The sequence below is a fragment of the Salmo salar genome, chromosome 01, assembly GCF_965601325.2.
Source record: "Salmo salar chromosome 01, fSalSal1, whole genome shotgun sequence".
NCBI classification, from domain to species: domain Eukaryota; kingdom Metazoa; phylum Chordata; class Actinopteri; order Salmoniformes; family Salmonidae; genus Salmo; species Salmo salar.
In genome coordinates this window covers 61403192-61424301 of record NC_138291.1, presented here as the reverse complement: position 1 = coordinate 61424301, position 21110 = coordinate 61403192, and the positions used below count along the sequence as shown (strand labels likewise).

Genomic DNA, 21110 nt, shown 5'->3' with positions numbered 1-21110 from the left:
ACCAGCCAAGCAATCCTCTACCTTGTCTCTTTTTCCCTCCACATCTTATATTGGACACAGTCACACCATGTCCGGCGATTAGTAAACACGTACCTAGCTCCAAGGAAAACAAATTGGAAATGAAATCCAAATCGGCCTTGTAAAAAAAAATGGGGGAATAATAACGGGAACAGGATGTGGTGGATTACAGGGTGAGTCACAGCACCTCCACAGGAATAGCCAAGTCTGGGCTCCTGGGCCCTGGGCCGGCGCTCTGTTCTCCTCAGCCTGGCAGCTCTCCGACTAGGCAGCAAACAGGCCTCAGCTCCCCTTTCAGAGCCCTTTCCGCCTGGCAAACACTTTGGCGTGGTGGAGCTGTGCCTCATGGCGAACTAGTGGAACCCTGGCAGATGCCCTCTATTGGTTGTGCCATGCACTACAGTACCAGTGCTGTCAATGAATGGGATTCCTTTGAGGAGAGCAAGGAGTGATGCCAAATGATGTCCCCTGATATCTTCAATGTCTTCAATGTACCGTCCACTGTTCCTATATATAATTCTCAATGATGTGGAATAATGTAGTGTACTAAGTGTTGGGCAGTTGCTATTGTAGAAGAAATGCCACAAGCTCGATTTGAAGGAGAAGCCTTCACTATTTCAGAACCCCTCTCTGTAAGATCTGACCGTTCAAACAGCCAGCTACCATGGAGAGGAGCAGAGGTCCGGGTTTGCAGCTGAGATGATGAGACCGTTAAGGGTTATAAATGATTTCTGAGAAAGTGAGCAGTCATAAGTACCTGAGCAGAGGCCTGTGGCCCATTTGGGTCCCACCCAGACACAGAGGCTGGCCTTCTCTCTCTCTCCATCTTTCCCTCTCTATCTCCGTCTCCCTCTCTCTCCCCTTGAATGGAGTGCTGAGTGAATCTTTTAAGATGGCGCCGACGTACATGGCAGCTTAGCTTCTAGCAGCAACTTTTCAGTATTTTTTGTGTGTGTGCGTGTTATTTCTTACATTATTAGCCCAGAACAGGTTTTTTTTGCATCACTACATACAGACGGAAATAACTTTCAGATATCAGAGCGCCAGTAACTCACCAGCATTCCAACCAGAAATACAACTTTCCAGAATTGGATCCGTTGTGACAAGCACTTCGCTACACCCGCAATAACATCTGTTAAATATGTGACCAATAAAATGTGATTTGATTTGAACGGGCCACAGTAGGTTCAAAAGTCGCTGGCACAGAGCAGGCTTGATTTAGAGTGACTCCCCTGAAAGTGGCCAGGCCCGCCAGCCCTGATGTATTGTAGTCATCGCTCGCTATCATATTCAAATTCAATACAGATTAGGGAAATCTATCAAATATGGCACCTGCCTCTTTTTCCTCTCTCTCCTGCATGGCTGTTATGGTGTTTGGGGTCCTGTTAAAGCAGGATTGATCACTGACGAGCGAGTGGAGCAGGTCAGGAGGAGAAAGAAAATAAGAAGAAAAATGTTCATCCTTGATGGATTTCAGGCAGCTCTGGGAGACAACAAATGGCAGCTGGCACACTAGGGTTGTAAATGAAGAATATACTCTCTCTCGCCTCAGAGTTGGCTGAGTCAGTGCGTCTGTGGAGGACTGGAAGGTGAGGGACCAGCAGAGGGTGCTGTGTACAGGTAGACAGGCCCACACCGCCCAAGGAAAGTAGAGCAGAGTAGAGCGCACAGGACACCAACACAAAGCGAGAGAATTACATCGTTGTCAAAACAAAGCATATTCATTTCTGTTTGTGGTTTGTAGCCCTGCTCTCTGGCAGGGTTGGATGTGGCTGGTGACAAATCATTTCTTTAAGGCTCCTTTCTCTTGGCGAAGTCCTCCTCCACGCTAAGATACGCTCTCTGTGTGGCAAAACACAAGCAAAACAATGCCAGCGGTCGACGCAGAGAGGTTGAACAAGAGGTGGACCGCAGCTCTTACCTTGGCAGTGGGAATTATTGATGCGCTTGTATCCCTGGGGGCAGTCCATCGCCTGTCTGGATCCTCCTGCTGTCAGAGGAATAGCTGGAGAGAAGAGAGAGAGAGAGAGAGTTCTTTGTTTTGACGTCCATCATTCCATCTCTGAGACTTATATGACCCAGAGCAATATAGCTAAAGTATATACGCTTCATTCTCTCACATGAACACATTTGAGGACATGCCAAGGTTTTTGAAATGCATAAGCATTTTCTACTGATACTTTGGGGATTCCTTCTGAGTCGACGGCATTTGATGACTCATCCAGAATTGTTTAGGAAGGAGGAAGGCCACTCTGACAGCCTCTACTCTGACCTGTTCAACACAAACACGATCCATCAAACAAACACCTTGAGTAAGAACCAGTGTTTCATCTGACACACGTGCATGCATGCGTACAACACACACACATGGACCAACACACACACACACACACACACACACACACACACACACACACACACACACACACACACACACACACACACACACACACACACACACACACACACACACACACACACACACACACACACACACACACACACACACACACACACACACACACACACACACACAATTTAGTTTATCGCACTGGAAGTGTCACCTAGAACAGTTACATAGTTTATCATGACTCCAGGCTAGAAGTGGCGTCAGGAAACCTGCCAAGGATAAAAAACATCACACTTGGTTTTCATTGATGACAGGTTGCTTAATCCCACTTTGATCTGAAATCACGAATGCATGCTATTGTCCTCCTGACGCAAACCTCTCAGCTTACCAGCATTGTCTGATAGCTGTTTAAGGACAAGAATAGGGATCTCAAGCTTACCTCTAGGGAAAATGAGAATCATGGCAAAATAAAATAATTTTTGCTCCCATATGGATTTGGAGCACAAGCATCCATTATAAGAAAACAAAATGAAAGGGAAAATATGGGTAAAACCCCCCTTCTCTCACGTAATGTACACATGCACGGCAACTGATCAAACCCATGAACAAACACTTCCTCTCATGCATTCAACTTTCTTATCCCCGGCCACACAAGCCTCAAGGACAAAACACTGTGCAAAAACACCCTCCTACCTCCGCTTCCAAATGCCAAACATCATGTAGCCTTACTGTTTCATTTCCAAAGGTTGACATTAATTGCTTTCATTGTAAAAACTTAACGAATGGAGCTAACATCTGTTAATTAAGACTCTGGTTGAGTTCCAATGGGTTGACAGGGGATGAGGGAGGAAGAGAGCCCGAGGGCACAGTCAGAGTCCTCAAAGAGGAACCATTAAACCGCATTGCCCATGGTACCGCTGGCTCAGAATAAATCAAACCATTTCAAAGCTGATGGGTGATTGCAGATGGAGAGTTAACTCAAAGTCCACTTACGGTAATAAGGGAGAATCTAGATCTATTCTGGCAGACGGAAGTACTGATGGAGGGCTTTTCAGGCCCCGTAACAGGGTGGCACCCAAATACCTAAAAGCAGATTGATAACTTGCTAGCCTTGTCAACAGGGAACAAGGCTGTGTTTGTTTGCGCGTAAGCCAATCTGTTTAACAGCGAAAACTGTCTCCGGGGCATAATGTGGCTGTTAACACGGCGCCCACACATAAATACTAACCTCACGCCCCTGCCATTCCTGACTCCCAACACAACCAGACAGTAAGTACACTGAGCCTCCTTTGTACCTTTCAATAACAGGAGACTTCTGGGAACAAACTGGTGAAGGCCTTTAGGTTTTGTTCAGTGTGGAAGCCAGGGAAGTAATGGTAGAAAAAAATGTGTGGTGATTTCTGACCTTGAAAGAGTCTACCTGTCAGGTAAGACAGCAGTACAAACTAACCAAGTTAAACTTGATTCTCAGGCACAACAGGGAAAAGTCTCCCTGACATAAAATGAGAGTTAATGAAAAAGCTGTCATAAGAGTATTTGATAATGATTAAAGCATAGTTATTTCATCTCCAAAGTGCACTGAGGGCACAGAGTACTTTGATGCCTGTCTGATTGAGGCAGACTAATAGTCTTTTTCTGGGTTACAAATGAGTTTTTTTGTATGAGCTCTTCTTGAGTACAAGCTATTCACGTGAGGATATCCACCGCCCTCCAGTTAATTGATGAAAACACATATTTCTAACCACGTCTCACCCCTGTCTCCTTCCACCATCCCCTCAGTCCCCCAGGCTCTCAACGATCCCATAGCTTTGGTATGAAAGAAACAAAGATCATTCTTTAAGCAGCACCCTTGGGAGATGGTTGGAATGGTCTAATGCAAACATGGGCCTAACCTTCCCCCACTGGGTAACAACAAGCTAAAATAGACCAGGAAGAGAAAGACAGGACAGCCACATGAGAACACAGACTACTGGTAGGGAGACATCCAGGTTTATTTTTTTTAACGGATCTCTTCTCAAAATAAACCCACAGGGCCAAAAGCCGGCCACCTTTTTTAAATCTGGATAAACACAAGGGTCATATTATGTTCTCAAATGAATGTGACTCTGCGTCTTTATTTCTGCCTGTTGCCAGCTGATACAAGCGACTGGGCAACTCATGAGAGTGCATTATTTTTTATTTGACCTTTACTTAACTAGGCAAGTCAAAGCTAGGATTTTCATTGAAGGTAGGTTAGCAGTGCCTCAAGAGCAGCTGCTCTGAAATGACTGGGCTGGACATTCTGCTGCTACTTGCAGTAACTAGGCCACATTGTGTAATGTGTCTCAGGTGATGAGAGAGAGGCTGTGTCATGTTTATTTGAAAACAGATCTCCACATTTCTCAGTCCTAGCATATTTTTTAGCATCCCAGCATAGTTCAAAATGTTTCCAGAACTATAAACACAAAAAGGCAAAAGATCAAGATTATGTGTCTGGGTTTCAGTCTGGGTCTGTACAAATGATTATTTGACCAAATATGGATGATACAAGCATGGCAATGTTGTAACGCTCGTCTGGGGGTAAGAGAGGGAATGATTTTCAACTATTGTAGCCCTTTAAACTTGTGCCCATATACGGGTTGAAAATGGCAGATTTGGGCACTGATAAGCCCCTAAATTAGAAGGCAGTGGCTGTACAGTAACGTGCTATAAATGACGTCAGAGATCAGGCTCTGCGCTTCACAGCTCCGTATGGGTTTTGACTGTCAGCCGTTCTGAATTTGAGCACCGCACGTGACAAGAAGACGCCCCCATCCCTCCCGCTAATTGGGCAACTTTAGCAATTTTTTTGTAGTCTGAGTCAAGGAACTGCTGTAAATTAAGATGACTCGTTGTATTTTGAAAGATGAGACGTTGAGGATTATAATAAATACTGCTTTGATGTCATACAAGCGAGCCAAACACCCGTGAGTCCAAACGTGCACTTCACATTTCCATATCATAAAACTCATGCCATATAGTGTCCATTTTTTTTTCATCATCACTATGTTAGATGTACAGTTACAAGATGACATGGCATCAAACCCATGGTTGTTCTAAACAGAACGAGCCTACGTTTGTCTATTGTGAAGAAAAGCTGCCGCAGAACACACACCTGAATGCACTCATGACTCCTTTCTACGCACACCAAAATGACAATCTGTTTCTCTGAATTGCCCTGTGAAAGCCTAACACCGTAAGATCGGATTTTAGAACTTATAGCTTGTCATGTTTTTGGCCTGTTTTTGGATTGCATAAACAACAGTAATTATGTGATGGCTGAGATGCAGGGTTGTGTTCCAAACAAAACAACTACAGGTGTGCTTGTTCTAGTTCCTCAACAGCACAGCTAGAAGAGCTCAAAAGCACTTTGTAGCTGAAGACTTCTTTGAGTCATAAAAGTGCATTGAAATTACTTAGGAACTGTGCAGACTTTGGAGAGGTGTGTGTGACCACTTGGAGACACCAGTTAGTCCTCCCACTCAAACCCTTGTAACTTTTTTTGTTCTTATGTTGCACCTGTAACCGATGTGAAATGGCTAGCTAGTTAGCGGTGGTGCGCGCTAATAGCGTTTCAATCGGTGACGTCACTCGCTCTGAGACTTGGAGAAGTTGTTCCCCTTGCTCTGTAAGGGCCACGGCTTTTGTGGCGCGATGGGTAACGATGCTTCGAGGGTGGCTGTTGTCTGTGTTCAGAGGGTCCCTGGTTCGAGCCCAGGTAGGGACGAGGAGAGGGACGGAAGCTATACTGTTACACACCTGCCCCACATTTTCCAGGAATATTCTGATCATGTTACTGAATGTATCCAGAGTATTTTCAGATTTCGTTGACAACAAATGCGACGAAAAGTACAGTAAATGTAAAATGCACGTAAAATCAACAGTGTAATGTTTGGATTCAGTCTTGTGTCAGGTGAACTGCTGAGTCCTTAACTTTGGCCTAATCGTTTTCCCATAAACTCCAAACTGTTCCGTTTCCATTGCTACCATGCCTGCATATGCTTTTCATACTTCTTCTGTAATAAACATGAACATTTAGCCCTATCCATATAGGCCAATTCCCACCAGTGTAAAAGGTAACAAGAAAGTTTTTAGAGGATTACCATGACTGGACATCAGGGGTGGACAATACACCAGGGGTCCGCTAATTGGAACATAACTCTGGGTCTGTTTGCTATGTGAGTCAGCACATTCACACTTGCGTGTCTTCACTGAATTCTACCATTTCTCCAACCCCCATAATTTCCTTGTATTACATCGGTACTTACATGGTTTTGGGCACTTCTGGCATTTGTGGAACCCCCAGGATGTTCCGATGCTCTGACAGCATTCCTCTTGCTTGCTGAGACCAGGGAGGGCCTTGCCGCACTGGCATTTATAAGAGAAAGAGAGAGAAATAGAGAACGAGAAAGAGAGAGAAATAGAGAAAGGGAGAGGAAAGGAACAGCAGAGGGAAAGACTGAGTGAGCGAGTTCAGTATTTTCAGCCGGGAAAAAAACTCCCTCCATATTCCTCCATTTGGCTGGCTGAAGTTAAAAAAAAGCTGCACAACAACGCCTCACGACATCAGCATCACACAATGCCCATCTGTCACTCCAACTCCAACTCTCAGACAGAACAGCTCTATTATAGAACACATCCTGTCGCCAAGCCTCCCTCAGATGGACACACACTGATAAGGGAACAGTCCTCGGCGCCTCGCCTGCTGATGGAACCTTATCACCACAACGTCAATTTGACTGCAAAATTTAAACCAAATTGAATGGTGATCTGGAGTGGATAAGATGGGCGGGTTGCCAATGCTGCTAATAACTTTTGGATGTATTTAAGCACCGACCTGTGTTATGGGGCTATTTCTAAGATGGGAAAAGTTGCTTGGCGTTGATAAGATCTTTATTCTCTGGTTATAAACCTAGCAGGCTGAAAAATGACAGGAAGGCTCTTACACCTGCATTGATTTAAATTGAGCCATGGTTGTTTTTTCCCCTTTAAACACACATCAATTTAGATTAGCGTAGATTAGTTTGATGCACAAACAGCTACTTTGATTGTAGTTTTTCCAATGCAAAGAATGATAAATGGCTGGCATTGAAGCAGGACTCATTAACCACAAATCCTAACAAACTCTCCCCCTCTTATTTCCACTCTCTTTCTCCAACCCCCACCTTTCCCCTTGTCCTTCTCTAACCTGTCTTCCAATACTCTCAATCTGCACTCTCAACACTTCCAGTTTTCCCCACTCTTCACCTCCATCCCTCCTCTCTCTCCATCCCTCCCCCCCCCCCCCCGTCCCACTCTGACCTGTGTGCCAGTGGTCTCTTGGAAGCAGCGTCCCAGCTGGCTGTTGGAGACAGGCTGGTACTGGGGTACGTAGCTCTGCTGGTTGGGGTAGATGATGTTGTGTCCCTGCTGCTGGATCTTCTGGCTGCTCTCTGAGTGGTGGTAGGTGTAGTGGGACTGGGTCTGGGAGCGGCCATTCTGCCCATTGCCTTTCACCTTCTGCCCATTGGCATCTAGCTGGGAGACCTGGTGGATCTGCACCGAGGCCTCCGGAGGATGCTTCACGTGGATGTTCACGATGCTGGGGGCATATTTCACTAGGGGAGACAAGGGAAAGAGGAAACGTTGGGTCAAAGTTATTGAAAAGAGCAACTTAATGTTCCCCAACTGCACTTTCGATGTACACTTAGTGGATACTCCTTCGTATTTGTATCTCTATGCCTTTGGATGAAAAACTAACATTTTCGAGAAATCATTCGTAACGCCACGTTTTTGGACTCAATCTCTCCATCTTACCAGGGTTCTGTCCATTGCTGAAGGTGAGAGGCAGAGTGTGAGTGGAGTGAATCTGGGACGTCTGCTGCTGTCCATTCTGGCGCTGCTGCCCATTCCCGTTCTGAACAGGCATCTGGCAGAACTTCCCTGTGAAGGTAGGCGGGCACTGACACTTGTCCCTGGCGCTGCACTTTCCACCATTCATGCAGGGAAGATGGCATACCACTAAAAAACACAAAGAATGTGAAGTTTAGCCAGCTGTGTCCACAGGTAACAGTGAACCCAATGATATTACACACACACACACTCTGAGCATTTCACAGCAGTTTATTGTTGGAAACGTTTTTTTGACTCGGAGGCTGATCAACCTTTAAACAAAGAGCAAGTAGACAAAACAACCACTGTTTATGAACTTTGTTTGACATTTGTCGATGAGTTATCGTCTTCCAATATTGTTTTCTTCTCTGAGTGCTCTCTCTCTCTCCCACTCCAGCTTCCATATGCCAAAGACCTCCTCTAGGAGGTTTGTGCTTTGGCACACAAAGATATGAAGCAGGAATCCCAAGCTGCAACATTAAAAAGCATGATGGATCCATCCAGACCCAGGAGAACAAAGCATGTGTTGTTCAGCCATCGTTCACATCTCCGTCCTCGTCTTCCAGGGTTCTACGCCATTACACATTCAGCTCAGTGTCCAAACACTGCCTGGCTCCCCCACCATCAATATTCATCACAAAGAAGCAAGGAGGTGGATGGCAAATGACCCATTACGCCTGGAGACTGCATAATTCCTCAGCAAACCTGGCTTAATTGAGGAGCCTGTGATGTATTCAGCCCTAGGGTGTGTTTTCCATCCTGACTCTGACAGTCATGAAGCGCTCAGCCTGGTTCTGAGGGAGACCTCAGGCCCAGATAAGGCTGCTTGAGGCAAAGACCCAAAACAAATGACAGAGGTGTGACCAGGAAAGTATTACTCTCCAGAGGGGGCAATAACACACAAATGCCTTGATGTTCATACTCGAAATTGACTAAGTGTTCTATTCTCCCCCTTAGTTTTTTTTTTGACTATCTCTCTCAACCCATCATTCACACATACAGTCTCACTTTTCTCGTTCTCTCTCTGTCTCAGAGTTGTCAGTCACCCAAGGCTTATTCATCCACAAAGGAATGTCTTCATATCTCCAGCTAGTCTCCGCACGCGTCGCGCATGCCACCACACCCCTCAGCTCACCGCGCACCACGCGCCAGATTTAAAGAAACAAAAACAAATGAGAAATATAGAATCTAAATGGGAACATTAAAGGCTCCATTCAGGCTGAAGGACCTTCTGTCGAGGGTTTGTTTGCCGAGCCGTCCTCTGAAAAGGTCTGAGGGAACTGAATCCCCCCCCCAGTGTATTTGAAATATGTGTCAATGGCGTGTGGGTCGCCAGCATGAATCAAGCTGTCAGTCCAACCAGCAGACAGAGAGGCGGTCTCTCTCTCTCTCTCTCTCTCTCTCTCTCAAATGGGAATACCTGCTGCCTACGGGGAATACCACAGTCTCTGCCGTCTAGGCTTCCTGGGTCTGTCGTCCTTTCTACCAGTGCAGGAATCTCCTCAGCAAACCGCGAGTCGATTGCTCAATTGAGCGAGAGAGAACTAGTAACCACGCCTCTTCTGGCACTCTATTGCACGTTGTAGTAAAGCATGTCAAACAAAGGTACACAGCAGAAATTCCTGGTGGTGTTACGTGTTATAATGTTTCACGCATACAGGTCATTTAAATCACACACTTTTCAGACCTTCAGAGGCAACCTTAGACATTAGCCTCACGCTAGTGTTTCAAAATGAAAAGGTGTTTCAAATTCATTGAAAGAGGCATTCGAGTTTATTATAGAGAAAGTTATACATGTTACAACTATAGTAACAACATTCCTATAGTAGCTCTTTGTCCTGTGACCTATAGTCTTTGTGTCCAGTGCCTCCGGGTCACTACCATACTGCACACATACTGTATCCATGTTTTTTGTTTAATTGAGTGTGTTTTTCCTAGAAAACGACAGGCAAGGTTTGGTGGGATTTGCAGCGGTGACACAATGACAGCTGTAATAAATCTGCCTCTCCCCAACCCTCTCATTATGGTGACTACAACACCGCTCCCAAACCTCACATCCCTGCTGCCTCTGATTCTATCTGGCCCATACAGGGACCTGCTCTACCGTTCTGTTTGAAGTCCTCTCTGACTCTGCCCTTCCCCAGCACCAGTCCTCTCCCAGGCCTGACCCATGTCATTACCATGCAGCTGGTGGCATTAGGAGCATCAGGTGACATCCTGTTTGATATGCAAAGACATCTCAGGGACTACGGGTTATTGTTTACATATGGGATGTCTGGAAGAGACAGCATCCATGTAAAATGTGCTTTGGGAGAGTATATATGGCTAATCAAACTGGTTGACAAAACATTTTCCACACTTGTACTAAGACTGGTCATTTGAACAGAGCAAGATCTACACATAATAATCATGGGTTTGGTGGGACCCAAATCAAACCGTATTGGATGAGTACGTAGGGTTACTCATTTTTCCTGACCACGTGACCTGACACCTCCAGTCTCTTTGAATGAGGTTTATTCTGGCATTAAAAATGGCAGTCACAATGCCTAATGTGATGAGTAACTGTCTCTTGTTGACTGAGATCCGGTTTGCCCTCCTCCTCCGCAGCCCTCAGTATGATGTCATAGAGCTTCCACCAGAAGCCACAGCTGTGGTTCCCAGAGCCTAATGAGATCATTACTACATAGACTGCTTACCGGGGTGAATGGCCCCCAAAACCACCCCACTTCATCTGGTAGAACGTGTTTTGTCAACCCATCCCCTAGAACCACTAACCACACCATAATGGTCTTGTTGTGGGCGGGAAACCAGCTACTGGAGCTGTCTGTGCCAAAAGATCACAGGGTGGGAAGGGAAGTGCCACTCTTTCAAACAGCCATTTAACTTTATCAGACCTGATCTGATTGACTTCTGATAGACAGCCACTTAAGGGAAATCAATGTAAGAGCATTCAAGGGAAATTAATCCACACATTGTAGTAGTCCCAAAATATTAGTAAAAAAATGTACCGTTGTTTTTTTTTTTTTTTTTTACAATTAATAGCAATGTCAACATGTCATGACAGCAGTGATACAGTGTACATGGTTTGGTTTTATGATCAGTGCAAAGGTTTTTAAAATATGAACTGCCTAAATTGCCTTAATCAGCTGAGTCAGAGAGAGTGACCTCAGTACCTCAGTTCCAAAATCAGCCACAGTCTTATGCGCTCCAGATGTTTCCTCTGACTACCACAGAATAAAAGAGTTTAAGGAGACTATTTCACCTGGTGGACTGTGGACACGCACACACACAGATGTACACAGATACAGTTAACACAAATACTCCAACGGCAGGGCCGCAACTTTCACTGGAGACGGGGGGGGGGGGGGGACATGTCCCCCACACATTCTGAAATTGCATTTTTGTCCCCCCTAGTTTTATCACTGGAATGTGACCAAACGAGGCAACGGTGTGCTTTAGGACCACGCGGACGCCTCCGAGAGGTCGGTAGGCTGTTTGGTGTGTTTAGCCGACTGGATACATATATTTTTTAATAATAATAATTATGCCCCCCCCACTTCTAAAGCCAAAGTTGCGCCCCTGACAAACACACACACAACCACACTGACTAATTTCCTCCTCATCCACTAAATGGTTGAGAGTGGTAAGTGAGAGAGGGAAAGAGAGGGACGACCGGAGCCCTGGAAGTTGTTCATTAACGCAGGCTGCTGTGCTCCCTCCGCAGGCCAGGGATGTGTGATTAGAGGAGGCTGGGTCAGCAGCAACACAGTGTAGGGCCCCTGGGTGCCTAATGAGATTTTAAGACGTGGTGTCTGGCATTTCACAGAAAAATCCCACTTAGTGGTTAGAGCAGTGAGGCAGGTTGGCCCAGACAAGGCAACCCTAGACTCACGAGAGAGGCTAGCGCCTGGTGTTTACTGCGGGCACAGGATCTGGCAACCAGAGAAGCCCCCATCGCTTCCCACTCCACCGCAGGCAGCCCATCCACTGAGACTGTAAAAACAGGGCAGCGCTTCCCTGCCTCCCAGGTAGGGATGACTAAAAAAACGCAATCTACAAAGAAGAAAACAAAACTTGGAGGGAGGAAATGACAGTGCGGTGATTATAATCTAATGAAATCTGACAAGGAGGAAATGACAGATACCAGAGGAGCAGTTGACTCCAGCCATCTCCAGCTCCATATAAGGCTGGAGCTGCACAGCTCATAAACTCTCCAGCACGCTCCGCCACTGGCAACCGCGGGACTCTCCCCTTCCTCCATAGCTACAGGTTTTATTCTTCACCAGATGATCACCCAGCCATAACTTGCGTACGTGGGAGCGAAGGGAGCCTATAAAACTCAGTGAAAGTGTTTCAGTTAAATACCTGGCACTCTCCTTTACAAGGCAGACAGAGAGAGAGCTGCAGACTTGTTTCTTTCCCCGGGAGCCTCACATGCTTTCAATTAGGCACTGACCAAACACCTGATTACACTCCTTTGGCCCAGTGAAAGCCTAAACGCACTATTAGTGTGTAATGCTCATTAATCAAGTCTCATACAGGACTCCAAACACATAGGCCTCCAGACAACTACCTCCACCCAAAGTCAACACGGACGTCCAAAAAATGGAATGGGATCCCCTCCATTCCGGTCCTTCTCACCTCTGTAAAAACTGAACAGGTTACCTGAGGAATTAGAACATTTATGGAAATTGTCCTGAGAGCTGAGGAAATCTATCAGCTTCTTTCTTTACCTCTTCCCTGAAATGGGACATACACTACATGGCCAAAAGTATGCGGACACCTGCTCGTCAAGCATCTCATTCCAAAATCATGAGCGTTAATATGGAGTTGGTCCCCTCTTTGCTGCTATAACAGCCTCCACTTTTCTGGGAAGGCTTTGCACTAGATGTTGGAACATTGCTGCGGGGACTTGCATCCAGCCAGCCACGAGCATTAGTGAGGTCAGGCACTTATTTTGGGCGATTAGGCCTGGCTCGCAGTCGGCGTTCCAATTCATCCCAAAGGTGTTCGAAGGAGTTGAGGTCAGGGCTCTGTGCTTGCCAGTCAGGTTCTTCAACACCAATCTCGAAAAACCATTTCTGTATGGACCTTGCTTTGTGCACGGGGGCATTGTCATGCTGAAACAGGAAAGGGCCTTCCCCACCAAACTTTACAGTTGGCACTATGCATTGGGGCAGGTAGCATTCTCCTGGCATCCGCCAAACCCAGATTCATCCGTCAGACTGCGAGATGGTGAAGCGTGATTCATCACTCCAGAGAACGTGTTTCCACTGCTCCAGAGTCCAATGGCGGCAAGTTTTACAACACTCCAGTCAACGTTTGGCATTGTGCATGGTGATCTTAGGATTGTGTGTGGCTGCTTGGCCATTTCATGAAGCTCCCGACAAACAGTTCTTGTGTTGACGTTGCTTCCAGAGGCAGTTTGGAACTTAGTAGTGAGTGATGTAACCAAGGACAGACAATTTTTACCTTGCTACGCGCTTCAGCAGTCGACAGTCCCGTTCTGTGAGCTTGTGTGGCCTACCACTTCGCGGCTGAGCGTTTCCACTTCACAATAACAGCACTTACAGTTGACCGGGGCAGCTCTAACAGTGCAGAAATTTGAGGAACTGACTTGTTGGAAAGGTGGCATCCTATGACGGAGTCACGTTGAAAGTCACTGAGCTCTTCAGTAGCGGCCATTCTACTGCCAATGTTTGTCTATGGCGATTGCATGGCTGTGTACTCTATTTTATACACCTATCAGCAACGGGTGTGACTGAAATTGCTGAATCCACAAATTTGAAGGGATGTCCACATACTTTTGGCCATGTCGTGTATTTGTAGAGGTGCTGTATGAAGAAAAGGGGTAAAGGAAGATATAAAATGCTTCCCTCCATCTCACCTCCATCTTGAGTTCAATCGAGTACAGGTTTAACTGAATGAACAACAGCGACAGATTGCAAAATAGAATTGTATTAAATAGTTTGGGATATGGCCTTGTCTCTGAGGAATGCAGTTTGAAGGAAGTTGCAAACTAGCGCTAGTACAATTGCTAACTGACGCTAGTTAGCATTGGCTCGCAAAACTACCTCTAACTTCCTTCATACTGGACAGAAAGACATAAAAATGGTATCCATCAGTTCCTCTGACTGCCAAAATCCCAAAGTATCTCTTTAAGGGTAGTATAGCTGGTGGTGGTGGGAGGTGGATGGTTGTCGCAAACTGTTGCTGAAAAACAGCAAATAGGAGAGAACATGGGGAAGTTGACATATAAATACATCCCAAGGTTTACACTCATTGGTTGAGAGAGAGGAAAGTGATAATTGCAAGAGTAAGCCCATAGGCTAATCACCAAGCGTGTGGAAAGTGACTTACTGTACAGTGCTTATAGGTTAAAGGTAAGTAGGTGAATGACATGGTTAATAGGAAGAGGAGAAGAATGAGACACCATGCTGATACATTTGTATTAATTCCCGCTATGGCCGTATAATAGGAAACAGAGGAATTATTTGATGGAATCGTCTAGAACGCAGCTAAAACACAAAATGAACTGGCAGCCGTGACCATTTTTAATAATGAAGCCTGGACTGATCCAGGAGGCTCACAATACTTGGACAGGCAATGCACACAACTGGGACACAATACGCCAAAAAGACCACTGAGGTATGGAAAAATACCACTCTGAAAGGGTTCCTTATACACAATAGAATACTGAGACAGTGGAGAGAGACAGAGAAGAGGAGTCGAAAAGAGTATGAGAGAGCGAGAGAGAGAGAGAGAGATGTTATTCTGTTATCAGTAAGGAGCTGATATGGAAACGAGACCATTATATTATCTGCCAGCCAGTAGAGTAGTAAACTGTGCAGCTGGGTCCTTCTCTCTTTCCACATACATGTCTAGCGGAGTTGGACTGCAGGAGAGTTGAGGGGCTGTCTCCATCGGCGACAGAGGGTAATATGGCAGCCCAAAACCACCAGGCCTCCAGCCCTGAGCGCTGACTAGGCAGGGCAGCAACCCAAAAAGGAATGTGGAGAAAATGAGGCTGCTGCTGCTTGTAAATCAGACGGATGCTTAAAATCACCGGCAGGTTTTTTCCCCCTCATCTCAACGCCTTTGTTTTCCCCAATCCAACCCACATCATCAAATTGTTCCTATCATATTCTCAAAGGATGCATTGTGTTTTAATTGCACAAAATGTCGTAAGAACAGCACAGTTCAACCCACCACTATGATCTAACCCTCTTTCCACAGGACTGTAAAATACATTTTTCCTTTGCAGAGCCTCCAACAGGCATTTAGTACCGTGTTAAGTGGGTAAAAAGTACAGTTGCAACTCGCCCTGGATAAATGAGTCACAAATCACAAAACAACTTAAGCTTGTTATGGGCTTGGTAAGCGTGTTAATTAGCCAACACCCTGTAGCAAGCAGGGACACTTCCCCCCTTTTCTTATTATGAAGCAACACTCTCCCTCCTTCTTTCTCATCACTCAGGTATGATAAACAAACATGGGATTTATTCCATCTCTGCTGCTGGAGATGGGCCTGCACACTGTAAATAAAACTTTGCTCTCCTTTTTTTAGGCTCTAGTCTGTGCTACTTAATAGCTCTCTTGGCTCTGAGCATGTAGGGAAGAGCCGGCCTGGGACAGACTGCATGCCTGGACGGGTACATTAGGCTGATACGACGCCAGGTGCTCTCATTTAAAGAGACAGTCACACGGTCAGAGCAACGCTCTAGACTGCAGATCTGCACAAAGAGCAGGAAAAGGCAAGTTATGCTGCTAAATTTGCATGCACTTTACAACACGATATAGGCATGTAGTGATGATTAAAATAAGCATCTTGAACCACAAAATGAGTAACATATCAAATCAAATTGTATTGGTCACACATATTTAGCAGATGTTATTGTGGGTGTAGCGAAATGCTTGTGTTCCTAGCTCCAACAGTGCAGTAGTATCTAACAATGCACAACAATACACAAATCTAAAAGTAAAAGAATGGAATTAAGAAATATATAAATACTAGGACGAGCAATGTCGGAGTGGCATTGACAAAAATACAGTAGAATAGAATACAGTATATACATATGAGATGAGTAAAGCAGTATGTAAACATTGTTAAAGTCACAGAAACAGAGCTCTCCTATCTGTGTTTGCTGCTGAGTCAGACAGGAATTTGTTTTCTTTGGGTTTTCCCACATGTCTGTGTCAAGAGCAAGAGGCAACAGACAATGGTGAGCTCCATATAAGGATTGAGACAGATTAACATATTAGACTTTTTCAGGGTCTGTGCAACACTTTAAGGAACACCCACCTTTTGTGCTCCTGTATTGGAACAGTCACTTTGATATTCTATTTTGCGTATAGCAGGGTTCCCCAACTGGCAGCCCGCGGGCCTAATTTGGTCCCCGGATGGTTTTATTTGGCCCCCCAAGTTTTCTGAGCAAAACTGTTTTATAAAAATATATTTTTTATTATTTATCATTTTCATTGTTGGACATTAAATACTGTAAAAACACCAGGAAATCATCTCCAAATGATTTCCATTTTGTAAATCTGTTTCCAAGTATTCCCACGGATGATAGAGATCGTATGAAAATGTAAGCAAGGTTTGAAATTATTATGTTTTAGTCAAATTTTTACAAATGATTTGTGATTATATTCTGGCTCCCTGACCATCAGCTGAAGAAAAAAATCGTCCTGCGGTTGAATCCAGTTGATAATCCCTGGTATATAGTATGTAAATCAGATACTACACGTTTATGCAGGAAAATACAGTGTCGGCACATAATGTAAACATCAATCATCAGAATAGTTTAACATCTCATACAGAACGCAGATAGTGCGCACACGCACCAACACACACAACATAATAAACCTCCCTGAAGCCGGATGCTTTCTACCGCATTTAGCACCAGACAGCGACCACATTGGATGAACACAAGACAGAAGCAGATGGGGAGGGGTGATGATAAGTTGGACCAGAGATCACTCACCTACTCTGAAGTTGGGGGCAGTGAGGGTGTCCGCGGCATGGCCGTTCTCACTGACGATGGTGGTGGTGTTGCCCAGCTCACAGTTGTTCTGGCACCGCCCCCCTGTGCAGGTCACCTTGCAGATGGTGGGTGTGAAGACCACCTTGATCCGTCCCGTGTGGTTCCCCACTGCCAGTCGGGACGCACAGCACACCATCAGAAAGAAGAGGGAAGGGAGGGAGAGTCTAGTCAGTCTTGTATCCATTGGTTAGTTAGTAACACCTTGAGTGTGACCTGTCACAGACGATCACGAACAAAGAGTTCAGTCAAAACAATAACTGAAAGGACTGTTGTCCTCTCTATTCACATATACCCCTGTTGTGTCTCTCTTTTCCCCTTTTATCTTTCTCTTTCATTCCCTCTCTCTCTCTCTCCCACTGCTTCTAAATCCGGTGGCGTCTCTGAAACATGAGGAGGGAAAGAGAAAAAACAGAGGGAGAGAGCTCAGCAAACAAAACTCTGGGATGCACTCCAATTCTTCATCAAAAGTCAAGTTCCCTGAGAGGTGGGTATTGGCAGATCACAATGCCATGCTTTATTCCAAGACGGACAACGAGTGGGCATGGCAGTGTAGTCGGCCCTGGTTTCTCTGCCTTCCCCCCTCCCTCTTCTTATTTCTCTCTCTCACTTTCTCCTTCCCTTTCTTTCCTGTCTCCCACCTAGCAAATGTTCTAGGACTTTGGCACCTCTGTCTGAAAGAAAGTTCTCCCAAAATGCTTTGCTGTGCCTCTTCCTAAGATCACCTCCTCTCTCTCTCTCTCCCTCTCTGCACTTTAGGATGAAGTCACAGGCTACCCACTGCACCGAGATAGAAACTACCAGCCTGCCTGTCTGCCCATTCGCCTATCCTCTCCCCTCCCTCCCTCACCACCAAACCCAGCCCTCATATCAGACAAAGAGAGAGAGAGAGAGAGAGAGAGAGAGAGAGAGAGAGAGAGAGAGAGAGAGAGAGAGAGAAGGAGACTAGCGAGACAGAGAGAAGAGTATTGATCACAAACATCTGTACGAGGTCTACCGCATCCCTTCCCAGACTACCCTCCTCCAACCTTTCCCCTTCTACTTTTCTGCATTCAGTGACACAAGTCTTTATAGAAAGTTCCTCAGCTCCCCTTCCTTTTTTTCTCCCATTCACATCTTCCTTTTCCCTTCACCAACGTCTCGCTCTACGTCCTGTCTTTACTTCTTTGCATGCCCCCCCCCCCCCACCCGTCCAAACTTCCCCAAAACCCCAGACTCCTGAGCTCAACATTTCGTCTGCGGCTGTCAGCTGTTCACACCAGACAGAGCAGAGATGCAGGGAGCATGGCCAAGGGGAGAGAGGGCTTTTTCTCTAAACCAGAAAGCAGGCAAAACCACTGGATTACAGGCTTTTGGGCTGCCTAAATATTTGCTATAAGATGAAAAAAAAGATGTAGACATAAAGGGGAACTAATATGATGTAGTCAAAAGCCAAGGAGTAATAGACAGTTGGTTTTAAACGTGAGCCAACTGTATTATATACCTAATAGACATAGTATTTAAAAGACAAGTTTAGAAAGTCTATTTTGCCAAATGTCATTTCCAAGTAGAAGGAAGGAGCGCCATTCCCATGTAGGAAGGAGCATTGCTCTGACTGATGCTGGCATGGGAGAGCTGATGGGGGAAAGGTCTGCTTTAACAACCTTCTCTGCTCCTTTAAGACCCTATAGACATATCAGGCTCCACTCAGCCTCTGGCTCCTGGTAGGGTCCTACACATGAAAACCATCAACCTCTCCATCAAACTGCTGCTGCCTGCTGAAAGGTCCTGCGTCCTTTACCTACAGTATAGTCCCCCGTGTCACACCAGGGCTTTCTGTGTCTGCTATACTGCGCCATCGCTCCAGACTACGCAGAGTTCGGCCAGCGGAGTGTCCCTTTTTTGACATCATCTCTCACGTCGTTCAGTCTCTCTGCACTCTAGCGTTCACTGAATTATGCCGGTTTCCCTCCATCACCTCATCACACCGTGACCCAAAAACGTACTGGTTTCTCTCTAGGGGCTGAGCATTCATTTGGCCATTACCTCCCAGTAGTTTGTAGCTCTTTACTTTCTGGGGTTTCTGGGTGATTAAGCTACTACCACAACCACGTTCATTCAGAGAAGGCCTGGGCGTCACCGCTGACAGGGGGTATAGAGATGTATGGACAGGAGAAGCCTTGGAAACAGATCACATTTCCTAGCACATAGCGATCTATAGAAGGCTCTTCTGTTGTTTGACAGCCCCCCCCCCCCCCCCCCCCCGCACCATGTTCAACACATGCCTTAACTACTCTGACACAGCTTGGAGTCCCTGGCCTCAACAGTGATAAAACATGTCCGTCTTCATCCCTCTATCCCTCTTCTGCCTCCATAAGTGTACGGAAGCAGATCCTTCGCACGGCACGGTAGACTTCGCCAGCTCTGTGGAGCAGCTCTGCTCTGTGGAGCAGCTCTGTGGAGCATATGGAGAGAGAAGCTGGAGGGGCGTCTCAGACAGAACACAGACATCAATCAGCATGGAAGACGCAGGGGGACGCAAGAGGAAGGGGCTGAGAACACACATGCTAGGCTAGACTGGAGGGATGTGGGGGGGATATGGAGAAAGCGAGTCTGCAAGGCAAAAGAGGGTCTTCTTTTGAGCTCCCCCGGTGGACCTCTACGGGTCCAATGTTTCCCTGTATGGGGTCGAAGACAGCAGTCTTTGAAGCCAAACATGTAACCTTCCAACGCGGCGATCTACAGCTTAGAGCGGGAGCGTAGTTTGTCTGTCTGTGTGGGAGAGCTGAGGGACAGCGGCCGGCGGGGAGAATGGCTTTCCCAGACAAGGCACCATAGCTAGCTGCTGACAGGCTGTCTGTTGGGTGGGACAGGGCTGACAGGAAGGCTGCAGGACCAGCGATTTAGGAGCACAATCATTCTCCCCTGTCTGCTACTCCAACAGTCAGGTAGCACACCAACACCACCGCACACTGGGCTAAAGCCAACAGTGACATCCCTACCAATTTGGAGCTGAAGGCCTGAGGTGCCATTCATTGTGACATAGGCTGTGTATCTACTGTAAGTGTTTCGCAAGATGGAGTAAAGCTTTTTGTGCCTTGACTCTTTTTTAATGGGGTGGGAGGCAGGGGGCAGGGGATGGGGACAGGTGATGGGGATGGGGGCAGGAGGCAGGGGGCAGCGGATGGGGGCAGGAGGCAGGGGGCAGGTGGCAGGGGGCAGGGGATGGGGGCAGGGGATGGGGGCAGGAGGCAGGGGGCAGGGGATGGGGGCAGGGGATGGGGTTATATTGTGCCCTTGTACAGGTGCAGTCCTTTTCCTTTTAAGACCTCTACTGTGTCTTAGAGATGTGCAGTTTGTGAACAACTCATTATTTTTGAATGACTCTTTTTACTGACTCAAGAGTCACGATTCGCTCATTTCACTTGTTCGTTTGACCTGGAATTAATACGCCTCCTCTCGCTTAGCGGCTCTGGATACGTGCTCCAACCAACTAATGCTGCAGGCAGCATAGAGAAGAAAAAGACATGTTCGAACTGATCATTGATCGCATGGTGCAAGAATGAATGCAATTCATTGATTATTGAATGTTATTGATGGACAGCTCAACAAACTCAAACTCGAGAAACAAATCATTTAAGGGGCTGCTGCAGTTCGCAAACGATATTGTGCTTATCTCCCTCGCTGCAGTCAAGCATTGTGTTCTGCCAAGACTAGTCCACAACGTAGTCCAGTTGCGGCCCCAAAGACATTGTTTCAAAGTTAGAGAAATAATCATATTTTTATGCCTACCAATCAAAACTGTACATTGTTTGAATCATACTTTTATAAGT

General features: G+C 46.2%; 1 protein-coding gene across 1 annotated transcript in view; it reads right to left on the bottom strand.

The window, feature by feature from the left end:
- The window catches only part of LOC100380761 (latent-transforming growth factor beta-binding protein 1), a 117210-nt gene that overhangs the window by 49957 nt on the left and 46143 nt on the right, over positions 1 to 21110 (bottom strand). Inside the window, exons 5-9 of the mRNA XM_082964495.1 lie at positions 17242 to 17409; positions 8183 to 8386; positions 7688 to 7983; positions 6655 to 6754; positions 1758 to 2023 (exon numbers count right to left, since the gene is read on the bottom strand). Of these exons, the coding sequence (XP_082820621.1) occupies positions 1758 to 2023; positions 6655 to 6754; positions 7688 to 7983; positions 8183 to 8386; positions 17242 to 17409 (1034 nt within the window). The remainder of the gene's footprint in view (positions 1 to 1757; positions 2024 to 6654; positions 6755 to 7687; positions 7984 to 8182; positions 8387 to 17241; positions 17410 to 21110) is intronic.